Here is an 11,977-nt window from a genome sequence, read left to right as displayed (position 1 = left end):
CTTCTTCTCTTCTTCTCTTCTTCTCTTCTTCTCTTCTTCTCTTCTTCTCTTCTTCTCTTCTTCTCCACAAGTTTTCTCACTTTCACTCTTCCAATTCTCTTTCCCGCCCCACCGGGGTGGGGTGGAGAGTGAGCGAGCGGCTGTGTGGTGCTCAGTTGCTGACTGAGGTTAAACCACGACACCGTCTCAGCAACACCTGCAGGCTTGGGGTAGGCAGGCTGGTTGTGAAATGCTCCCCACTCTTGGTCCAATCTTCCCTGTTTTTAACCAAAGAGAAGTTTAAAGGTGACATGACTGAGCAGTTTAGGAGAGTCCTGGGGTCTCTGGGCTGCAATGCCCCTTCCCAAAGTGAGAGACTGATTCCTTTGCTGACCCTAGTGCACTGCTAGCAGGTACCTGGGAGGTAAAGCTGTGTGTGGCCCCAAAGCAGGAGAAAGCTCCTTTCTTTAGGGGTTTGTCCCAGAGTTGGTCCATATAAAAAATAAACAGGGGCTGGAGAACATCACACTCACTCCAGACCTGGTTTGGTGCTTGGGTGAAGCAGCCCCAAAACCGGATCAGACCCCCGTCGCCCATAAGTGGGTCCATTATGCCACAAGGATTCTGCATGGTCACAGTGGCACAAGAGCAGTGACAAGTGGGATGAGCCAGAACACCTTCTAGATGCCCCCGACAGCAGCTCGAGCTGTAGTAATGCTATCGCTGGTGTGGTGATGGGGAGGGAAAACCCCCCATTAATCTAGGGGTGTGAAAGGGAAAGCAATGCTCAGTCTGGCAGCAGTGTTGAGGGTTAACAGACCATCTCTGGGGCCTTAGCACGGGCTTTCTCCCACTCCAGGATAGTGGTTTCCACTGATGTATCTCCCCCAAGGATGAGACAGCGTTTCTGAATGCTTTCTCTCGCAGTTGCTGCTTTGAAGCCCCAAGGGGTTCCCGATAGCCCAGCAAGACTCCTCTGGCTGTTGTTGTGGCAAGAAAAAAGCTTTCTGAAAAGCTGATGCCCACGGTGCTGGGGAGAGGTGGGAGAGCCAGGCTCCAGCTCGCTCCTACCGCACCTCTGCCGCTATAATCAGTGTGCTCTGTGCACACACACGGCTCTGCCGCCTGCCTGCATCACAGGCTGGGGGGGAAAAAAAGCATCACCAAGACTTTCTGCAAACTCTGGGGATGATATGAACTGCCTGGTCCCATTTGGCTGCAAAAATCTCTCCCCCAAATCCCCATCCCTTTCCAATCTTTCCCCCAGTGCTGCTGCCCAGCCGAGTTGCAGGGAGCCACAGGGGACCAGTGCCGAGGCATCCTGTGAGCAGATGGCACCGTGGCCAACTCTCTGCACCCTCCTGCCATGCCAGGGCTGTGTGCTGCCAGAGGGACATCTTGTTTGCCTTGCTAAGCTTCTGTCCTGTTTGGTTTTTCACACTCCAAGTGCCGAGCAAGAGCTGTTTGCTGGAGGTGCTGGTGACATGGGACTCGCCCCCAGCCCATTGCTCATCCCAGGCTGCCTGTTTTTTGTGGGGGAGTTTATTGCCCTTAATCTTTGATGATTGCTGAGCTAGAAACCACCTAGCCCTACTGGCAAAAAATAATAATAATAAAATAAATAAAAATCCATGCTTTTCTCTACTTGGCCTCTGGGATTTTGCATCAGCCCAGACCATCTTTATGGCTCTCCCAGTGCGAGGGATCTGCAGGCTGGCAGCTCCCGCCCGGCTCTGGACGAGCTGCAATTGAGGAGGTTGTTTTTTTCCTGAGGCTGCCAGCCTGGCCACGTGCCCGAAGGGACTCTGCTGCTGTCAGCTTGTCCTTTCACCGCAGTCCTCCCCAGCCTTGGGCTTTGGCTGTGTGTCTGTTTGGTTTTTTTCTTATTTTTAATAAAAGCTGTGATTTTGGGCAGGGATGGACATGCTCCCAGCCAGAATCTCATGGGTCAGCAGCCACTGCTCTGCTGTCACCCATAGGCACCTCCTTGAAATCCAGTTTGAAACGAATTGGGCTTTTGCTGTGGTCCCACTGGGGTTTGGACTTTGCCATTAAAACTCCTCCCTGTGCTGTACACAGCCATGGACGTGTTTTCAAGCACCACCACTTAGCTGGGACCCAGCACAGAGCAGACCCCACTTGCTGTCCCCATGTCCCCAGTGAGCCTCACACATCTACCCTGCGCACAGTGCCAGCTTTTGGGAGGATGCAAACCAAACCTAAACCCAAACCCACTGATTCCAGGGAGAACTCCTGCATTATTGAGGATTTGTTGCAAGGCTGTAAGTGCTCCAAGCTACCAACCGGCCCGCAGGCCTCCAGCCAGCGCCAGCTTCACCCCCCCTGATGTGAGCATCAGCCGAGTGTATGGATGCCGCTTGCATCCAAGGGACAAGGCAAAGGAAAAGCATTGGGAAAATGTCTTTTATTGCAAAAGGAGCAAATCAAAGTCCCTCTCAGTCCTGAAGCCAAGCTGCACGTTGGCCAGTGCTAGTGATGCCCGGGTGGCACAAGGCAGGCTGTGGTTTGTACAGTAACAATGGAAAGGGCAGAAAAAACATTGTGTGGGGCAAAGGGGGTGGTGTGGGGCAAGGCAGGCTCCTAAACGAGTTTCACACACTCCATTTCTGGCACTCCCATAGCCACGAACATCTACTCCGTCCCCGTCCCGGCCACCAGCACCATCTGGAAAGGGGGACCCTGGGGACAGTGGGGACAGCCAGGGCCCCAACAGACCTTCTGGAGTGCCCAAAGGAAGCCAAGAGCAGGCTCCTCTTCCTCAGAGCCTGCAAACAGTCCCGAAGTATGTGTCCTCTGAGAGCAGCATGGACCAGCAAACCCCCCCAAGTCGATGTCAATGGGCCCTTTTTTGGGTGGATGTCAGCAGAAATAGGGGTGTGAAGGTCTGGTCCCCACCCCTGGGGGTGGATGCAGCGTCAGGGTTTGCCTGGACACCATCTTCTCCAGGCCAGCCCTAAGGCACAGCTATCCCCTTTGCTGTCAGGACCCAAGGGAGGGCAATCCGTGATCCAGTGGATCCGATGATCCAGTCATCTCCATATCCCCGTCTCCTGCCACCACTGCAAACACAAAAGTGGGGTGGCTGCCAGCTCCTCCCTTTAAAACATACATCAAAGCTGCAGCCTGCAAGTTTTAAATAAACCAACAATCTCAACTGTGATTTCAGTGAAGTCTAGGGTGAAAAAAGCCCCGAATCTGCCTGAACCACCAGCCCCACATACTTGGTACAGATGGACATAGTTAAACTTCCTTTTGCTTTCCAAAATTTTATATCAATCAAGGTGATTCATGTTACAGTTCTGTCTTCATAACAACTAGGAATTAGAAAAGTGGTTAAAAACAAACCCACCAGCATTACAGTCCAACGTAGGACGGCATGTGCAAACACAAGCATCCAGAAAACCCGATATAGGACAGTGCAAGCTTCAAAATGCAATCACATGGGCATCACGCTGACCTGCTGCTCAGCCACAGTCTGATGTGGGCTGGGGTGGAAAAGGCTGAATCCAACTCCCAAACCTGTTTCAGGGCTTTTCTTCGGCTGAGTTAAACTAAACCCTGCTTTTGCCAGTGACCCATGGTGTGAACCAGAGAAATCTCCCTAGTAGCAGTTCCCAAGGTGTCTGCGCACAGAGTGCTTGTGGTCTGCGAGGTCCTAGAGGTCCTCGAGTCCTGCAGTGCTACAGCATAGTGGTAGAAATAGTATTTTTGGTAAAAAGTTGGATGGAAAGGGCACCTAGAAGCCTGTGAGATAGCTTGAGGCAGCACTGCTGAGCCTGTCCCCAACATGCGGGGAAGGCTGGGTGCCATGGACCCGCAGAGAGCTACCCATACAGACCCGTTCTTCAGCATCATCCCTTATGTCCTCCCAACAGCTTTACCTTTCTCTTAGCTGGAGCACTGAATAGCCACGGCCACTTATGCCCTAACTACAGTATTTAGAAAAGTAAGAGTACTCTATAATCTTACCCATTTATTCATATAGTTAAATAAAAAGAAAATTAAAACTTTGATAATAAAAATCCTTTCCTTTGAGGGGAGGGGAAGGAAGACGGTGTGTCTAATGGAGAATTTGCTCCATGACCTTCTTGACAGCACCTGAAACCACTGCGAGGAGATTGAAGGCACTCATCCGGCTGCTCCCATCATTTTAATAATAAAGGGATACCAACAGGAATGCTATGTTTCTCTTCACATAGCTTCATCCCTTACTAGTGAGGGATGTGGCGAGTGGCACAGTGGAGACGGGAGGAGAAGACACGCAACATCTCCTGGTCATGCTGGGATCCTTCCCATGAAGTCCTGTGCCAAGGATCCCACTTCTTCACTGGCAGCTGAGCTGTGCGGCAACATCTCCTCCACCCAATGACTCCCATGCCAGGGGCGGACAAGTATTTCACAAGCAGAGGTTGAAAGGGAAGAGCTGGAGCCCCACAAAGCATGGTCTTTATGCATTTCTGGGGCTGGAGAAGCCCTCTCTGCATCCTGTCCTCCTTGCAAGCTGTGGTCAGACTCATCTCCAGGAGGTCCTCACCTTAACCTCCACCATCCAGTTCAAGGGCCAAATCCTGCCAGTGCCCTGATGACTGACGCTGGGGCTCCAGGATCAACTCCTTGCCAGAGGATGTCTGTAACTTGTAACATAACCACTATTTGCACTGGCAGCAGGGAACAAACCTGAGTCCTTCACAGTTAAAAGACACAAGAAACAGGCTTTGGGACACGCTTGTGCTCCAGCTGGGCAGGGACCTATAGGGTTCCCCTGCATCTTGTTTTGAGGCTGAAACACCAAATTATGCAGGGTAGATTCAGACCTCAAGGGATGCTCCAAAGAATCCACCAAACTGGACTTACTCACTTCCTTCCTAACTACAAAAGCACTTCAGATTTTGCCCCAAACACCTAAATTTCTATTCCTGCACCTCACCACAAACCCCAGGTTTAGTGCACCTCCTTTTCTGCCTCCTGCAAAGCCCAGTGGCAGGAGATGGGCTTTGAGAAAGATCCTCACTGGTACCCAACCCTACCCAAAACACAGCACCATCTCCCTGGTTGGCAGACTCGTGCCAGACCCACGCCCAGCCCAGACACAATCCCATGAGAAACCCTGCAGATGCTGAGCTCTCCTTGGCTGGCTGTAGCCTGGGCAGGGTGCCCCAAGCCTTCCCAGCCAACACAGTTCAATTCTGCAGAGGCTCATTAAAAATTCAGGGTCTGAAACATGCTCCCAACCAGGGCACAGCCAGGAATGTCCTGCCCTGGGGAGGAAGGCTGTCAGACTTCAATCCTGTTTGCTCTGTCTTGGAGCGGAGATTGCCCACGGCTCTCTGTAAATGCATCTTCCCATACAAAACCACATGGGAAAGCTGGGAAAGAGGCATCTCTGCAGCTCCACCCTGGCTGCCGCAGACTTGGGGTGCAGCCAGGGTCACCCCAAGTGTCCCCTCCAGAAGCCTCTGACAGCAACCCCACCTCCAGCACCACAAACACTGCCTGAGGAAGACCCCTAATTCTCCGGGGGAAAGAGGAGGGCCGCTTCAGAAAAACCCTCAACAAAATCATCACCTCTAACTGCAACCTGAGACAGAGATGGGTATTAGTTTAATTTCATGGTAGATGAGAACACTTCTGCGGGTGCAGTGAGCAGTGAGAACACCCGCTGGCACAGACCCATCAGTGCAAAAGCCGGTGTTCTCCACCCACCGGCAAGCCGGCTAGCAGCAAACTTCACCGTCAATCCAAGGCATGTGCTGCTCGCGGGAAACGGCTGTTCCCGGGGAAGTGCAGCACGTACTTTTTGAGAACGGCTTTGCTCCAGGCAGTCCTTCTGCCAGCAACAAACCTGAAAGCTCATCTGTCCTTAAAAACCAAAAGGGATGATATCAGCAGGATAATCATGTAACGAAGTGGGGCCATAAATGCTTTAAAAAGACTAAAGGGCATGCTGGTGTGGACGGTGCTGCTCTAGGAAAGGCAATGTTGGCACCCAAGGCAGAACACACAGGCAAGTGCCTTGCAGTGGGTGTTAAATGGGCGAGGAGGTGGGATGCAGCTGCCCCAGCAAGCGATACGCAGCCCATACAGTTAAAATACCTGGACATCACTCGAGTAACCTGGCCTGCCTGGTACTCGGGAAAGCAGGAGCATGGGGCAACTGTTAGTCCAGTGCCACACTAGACCAAAGGGGGAAAAAAACATATGTGTATATATGTATCTCTAGTTTGTTTTCTGCTCTTAAAAAAGTCTTTTTAAATATATTTGCCATATTACAAAACTTAAGGCAGGCTGTGCTGTAGCAACCCTCCCACGTCACACACCCCCATGCCCAGTGCCGGGTGCTCCCACAAGACCAGAAACACTCCCACTGGCACTAACAAACCTCCACCTCTTGAAATCCTTGGGAAATGAAAAGGTATTGGGTTTACTATGTGTCTGCAGACAGACTGACAACTTCTTCCTGACCTATACAGAGAAAATTCTGCATACCGTAACCCAATTGGAGTCTCCCACCTGCCCCAAATTAAAAAAAAAAGATCATCCCCCCTTCAAATAAAAAAAAACTACCCCAAGGACAGTGAAGTCTATTTAATTCCCTTCCTCAACCAGAGTCTCAAACGAAATGTGCAATTAGAATTATTATTTGTTACAAAGTCCTAGGTAAGGCATGGTTATCCCAAAGCTGATGGAGGAGCCTGTTAGGAAACCCAGAGGAAATAGGCGACTTCGTCCAGGTCGACAGGATAGTCCGTGAGCAGCACCGGGGTCTTCTCAAACAACTCCCCCTTGTAGCTGCGCCACTTGCCCGCTGGCAGGTAGACGTCACGCTCCTGCTTGCCCATCTCCAGGACGGGTGCCACCATGAGGGTGTCACCAATGAGGAACTGGGAGTCGATCCTGTGAGTGGCCTCGTCGCGGGGCGAGATCCACCAGATGGGACGGATGATGGGGTCGCCCGTGTCGGTGACCTCCCCGGCCAGCTCCAGCAGCAGCGGGGCCACCAGCGACTCGTGGAGCTCCGTGAACTTCTGCGCGATCTCCACCACCTCCTTGTCGTAGAGCCAGGGCGGGATGGAGAACTGCATGGAGGGCATGAAGGCTGACAGCTCCAGCCACCGCACATATAGCTCCCGGTCTGGGATCTCCACTGCCCCGTCTGTCTTGTTGGGGAAAAAATTCCCCCCGATCATGTCAGCAGATATGAAAGGGTACCCCAGCATGCTGATGGTGAGCACCGTGGGGATGAGGGACTTGAGGCCGAGCTCGTAGCCCCAGACGGAGTCACGGTCAATGATGCGGAAGAAGCAGGAGATGTTCTGCGACTGGTAGCCCACCCGCACCTCGGCCAGCTCGTAGAAGGGGATGGCCATCTCTGTGTAGCGCCGTGACCAGATGCTGGGGTCTGAGAGCGGGCGGAAGGTGCTGAACTGCTTGGGCAGGTAACTGGTCTCACCCGCATCAAACTTGAAGGACGAGATGCCGTACTTGTGCCGGAGCTGGCGCAGGTGGCTCTGGAACCAGTCCCGGGCTGCTGGGTTGGTGAAGTCCAGGATGGCCCCAATGCCGTTCCACCACTCCACCATGGCTGGCAACCGCCCAGATGGCTCCTTGATGAACAGCTGACGCTCGATCCCCACCCCAAAGTTGGAGGAATCTGTGTGTATGAAGGGATGAATCCACAGGGTGACCTTAAACCCATCTTCCCTCAGTTTTGCAAACATCTCCGTTACGTTGGGGAACTTGACGGGGTCAAAGTCAAAGTCCCCATAGGCTTGCGTGTACATGTCATCAATTTCAATGTGGCTGCAGTTAAAACGGTACTTCTTGATCTTTTCGGCAAATCGCAAGAGTTTATCCTGGTCGATATTGTTCTTGTAGAGTGCCCAGGTGGACCAGATGGGGTATCGGAAGGCGTTCTCGGCGGGGATCTTGGAGGGCTTGTTGAAATACCTGCGCACCATGTACTTGTGGATGGAGGTGACGTCGGAGCCCACGCACACCCGGTAGCTGAGCTCGGGGAAGGGCTGCTGCCCCGGTGGGGGCTTGTAGGGCGAGTCCTTGTAGCGGGCCTGGAAGAAGAGGGTGCGCTCAGTGGCATTGAAGCCCAGGTGGAAGGGCACGGAGTCGTTGATCTTGATGGCCGCCGCCTTGGAGGAGAGCCAGTAGCGCTCGAGGATGCCGCCAAAGCTGTCGCGGAAGGAGTAGACGTCACTTGTCACGTAGGGCACGGGCTCCTGGTAGCCGGCCAGGCGGATGGGCCAGTGCTGGGTGCTCATCTCCGAGCCCCCGTACCAGTGGGCGTCCTCCCAGAACATGGTGTGCTCCACCGCCGGGCCGGCTGCCAGCTCCTCCCAGCGCACGCGGTAGCACATCACCGTGTCCTTGGGCTTCACCGTCTGGATGAAGAAGTTGAGCGGTCCCCCGCCCGACCGCGTGCAGCTCAGAATCTCGCCCTCCTTGGAGCACGACTCCAGGTCAAGGCTGCCCGAGCGGAAGGCCAGCCGGAAGACCACCTCCCCGTGCTGGTTCCTGATGATGAAGCCGTCCGCCCGCAGGTCCATCAGCTCCGTCTTGAGCCGCTCCGCCTTCCGCAGGGACACCGTGTAGTAGCACCAGGCCACCACTGCGGCAATGAACAGGATGAGGCCCAGCAAGATGGTCCCGAGCATGGGCCTCAGCTCCTTGGAGGGCTTCTGCTTCACTGGTGTGAAGTTCTCAGGCAGAAAGGTGTACATGGTGCTCTGTTTTCACTAGCACTTTTTGCAGAGGAGTGGGAAGGAAGGTCTCTGCAGGAAGTCTGGGGCTCTCAGCAGAAGACAACGGACTGTTAGGAGAGTTCCCACCTCCGTCAAGTCCCAGAGCACCTGTCTCTGAAAAAGAAGAGGATATAAATAGTCTCAGAAGAATCTCTGAATCAAGGGACTGCTTGTCATCCCTTTGCCAATTCTATTTCAGCAGCTCCCCCCACCCTGCCGCCGCTGGGCTGAGACGTGCCAGGTGCTGTACACCGAGTACCAGACACCATCTCCAGTTACCCCGAGCAGACAACATGTGCAGAGAACAGCTTGAGCCGCACGTGGAGAACAACCCTGGGGCAATAAGGGTCAAATCGCTGCCATAATTAATTTTTTTTGGGGGGAAGACTTTCAGCAAGGCAGGAGCAGAGACTGGGAGGGGGTAGGAGGAGGCTGAGCAGGAGCTGGATCAGCCCACTGACAGTATCTTTAAGGGACAGGGCTAATTAAAAGCCATAAAAGACACTATGTAATGAATTCCAGGCAGCTGCTCCTGATTTTAATCAAACCACCTCCCTGGCAGATTTAACTCAGCTCATCTATAGCATTGTCCCCTCCCCATCCCCTCTGTGTCCCAGCTACTCCAGCCTGGGGATGCTTTGCAGTGAAGGTGGGTAAATCCCATCTTCTCCACAGCCCCCAGATGGCCAAATGGGGCCGAGGTACCGGTGGCTTGTGGCTGCTTTTGGGGGGCACGTAGGGGGTGCGCTGTGCAGCAAAGCATGGCTGCAGGAGGTACCATGCCAGCAGCCCCAGGCGGGAGGAAAGTGGCTTGCTCCTGCCATGCATGCAGACCCCTGCGATGGCTCCGGGTGGGAGAAAGGCTAATTTTGTTGGGAGCGAGCAGTGCAGGACCTCCAATGGGTTTTTCCGCCATCCAGCACGGCCCCGGGCTGTGTTTCAGCTCCAGCCTGCTCCCCCCTGTGTGGCCCCAGGGAAGCGGGCTGCGCCAAGAGCCTAATGGCTTTTCCTTGGCTGCGGGCTGGCTGGGCTCGGCCAAGCACAGCGCTGGGGATCCAGAGGGGAAAAGTAAAGTAAGGACACAGGAGAGCGAGAAACAAACCTGGCTGCAGGAGGAGCAGGGGGAGAGGAGCTGCAGAGCTGCAGACCAGCTGATCAGTACCTGCCTAGCACCAGCAAACGCGGGCACGCCGCCTCCTCCCCAAGCCCCAGGGCTGTAAGCCTGCCGGCTCTGGGCAAACTGGAGAAAAAAACCCATACTTTTTGCAATGAAGCAACTCCCTCTAAAGGGGTTGGTTTCTTTTAAAAAAAAAAAAAAAGGAAGAAGAAGATCCAAAGTGAAATACCAAACCCTCTCCCTGCCGCAGGCGTGACAAGCTGGAGCACATTTTCCTCTGCACCTCAGACAGATCTTTCTCCCCAAAAAAGGATGGGCAAAGCAGAAAGGGGTCCTGAGCATCACCTAAACCCCACTGCTCCACTACGGGGATGCCTAGGTGTAAACCCAGAGTGGCACCTGGGCACAGGCTCAACAAAACACACAGCATTTTATATTCGTCTTGCAGCGCGTATTGGGCCAGACCTTGCAGCTCGGGGAACTTTTTCATTGCTGGCCAGGTCATTTTAACCTTCCGCTGGGAGCCGATAACTTTCTAGGCTGTCAGTTGCTTTAAATGGGATTATGGCGGCATTAGAAAGCAATTAGCCTGAACGGGCGATAGGTTTAGCTAAACGACTTGTCCCGTGGCCAAGTCCCATGGAGCCCTTGCTCACTGGTGGGGAGCTCTGGCATGGGATGAGGGCGGCTCCGACCACCCCGACTCTGTCGCCCAGGGCCAGATCCTGCACCCCAGGAAGGGGACCCTCAGCCACCAGCACATGTGATGTGAGGCTGGCTGAGCCCAGCAAAAATGGGGCAATAAAGGCAGAGAGGAGACAGTGGTGGGATGTTGCTGTGCTTGGGATAAACATTCATCCCCTCTATCAACCCCTCCTTGGCTTTAGGGTGAACCAGAAGCAGCGCAGGATTGTACTGGGGATGAGGGGAGGGGGGAGGTTTGCAGAAGGGTCTTGGCCAAAAGCAGCACAGCTGAGCAATGCCACAAGTGGCAGGATGCTTCTGGAAATACAGATGAGTATGCTGAGCCCAAACAAGCTCCCTCCCTCTCGGCACTGGGAATTTTTGGGATGCCAGCGAGGGAGATGCAAATACCTATCACTACCAGAGGCACGCCTGTGTCTCATGCGTGCCTTATCTGGGGACTGCAAAGCTCAAGGAGGGAGAAAATAAAATGCAGCTGCCCACTGAGCAGGGCTCACAAATTATTTTGGAAAAGAATTTTTAAAAGTTTTCCTGTTTTCTGAAAAAAAAAGAGGAAATAAATGGTGTTTTCTTTCCCAGCTCTCATTTAGGGTTTTAAGTCCAAGAAATAGCTGATACTGGCGCTGCAGGGACAGCCACCTCCTCATTCCATGTAAATTTGACAGCAGCTCCCAGGGCTTTAGGGAGTTTCTGGATTTTCATCTCCCTTTCAGGAGGCTAGTTTATTATTTATGAACTACTTCGAAGCTGCTCTATTTTTAGGCTGTTTCTTTCTTTTCCCCCCATGGGCTGGAGCTCATGACGTACACGAAGGAGCCATCACTGCTGCTGCTAGTAGAGAAATAATGTGTTTTTTAAGAAAGGTTTTGCAGCCTTTGTGGCCCTTGGACACCAATCTGCCTCGGAGGGATGTGCAAGCCGGGTGTCCAAGCTGGCAGATTTAATCCTGCTCTGATCACTCTGGCTGGGCCAGGATCAAACCCCTGTGGCTGCCCTGGGCTGACGAACATCACCTGCTCGGCTACCACTCCAACAAAGATGCTGAGAAGGGTGTTTGCAGGCATCGCCCAGTGCAACAATAGGCCACGCAGGTCTCTGAAAACAGGATCTCGCTCTCTGCCTGTCCAGCCCCTCTCTTTTTTTGCCTTGTTAACAAAATGCATGCTCTCCAGCCGGTGACTTGGCTCCATCCCAGATGAGAGGTGAGCCTCCCAAGCTCCCCGGAGACAACGCCTGCCACCTCGCACTCACAAGCCACAGCCTGCAGAGGTGCCTGCTCATGCAAAGCCTGTTTCGACATTTTTTTTGGAATGCAAACTTGTTATTTTGCTCCAAGATGACATTGTGGTGACCTTTAAACTCCTCAAACAAAAAAAAAAAAAAAGAAAACGGGAAGGGAGAG

At 53.3% G+C, this 11,977-nt stretch overlaps 1 protein-coding gene across 1 annotated transcript in view; it reads right to left on the bottom strand.

Annotated features, from left to right (window-relative positions):
• Positions 1-2,391: 2,391 nt before the first annotated feature.
• Positions 2,392-11,977, bottom strand: part of LOC103906349 (uncharacterized family 31 glucosidase KIAA1161) — an 11,830-nt gene continuing 2,244 nt past the window's right edge. Inside the window, exon 2 of the mRNA XM_009288239.2 lies at positions 2,392-8,867. Within this exon, the coding sequence (XP_009286514.1) occupies positions 6,696-8,732 (2,037 nt within the window). The 5' untranslated portion in view covers positions 8,733-8,867 and the 3' untranslated portion in view covers positions 2,392-6,695. The remainder of the gene's footprint in view (positions 8,868-11,977) is intronic.

This window comes from Aptenodytes forsteri, unplaced genomic scaffold, assembly GCF_000699145.1.
Source record: "Aptenodytes forsteri isolate BGI_AS27 unplaced genomic scaffold, ASM69914v1 Scaffold201, whole genome shotgun sequence".
NCBI lineage: Eukaryota > Metazoa > Chordata > Aves > Sphenisciformes > Spheniscidae > Aptenodytes > Aptenodytes forsteri.
The sequence above is the reverse complement of the archived record's forward strand: the minus strand, read 5'-3'. Positions and strand labels throughout refer to the sequence as shown.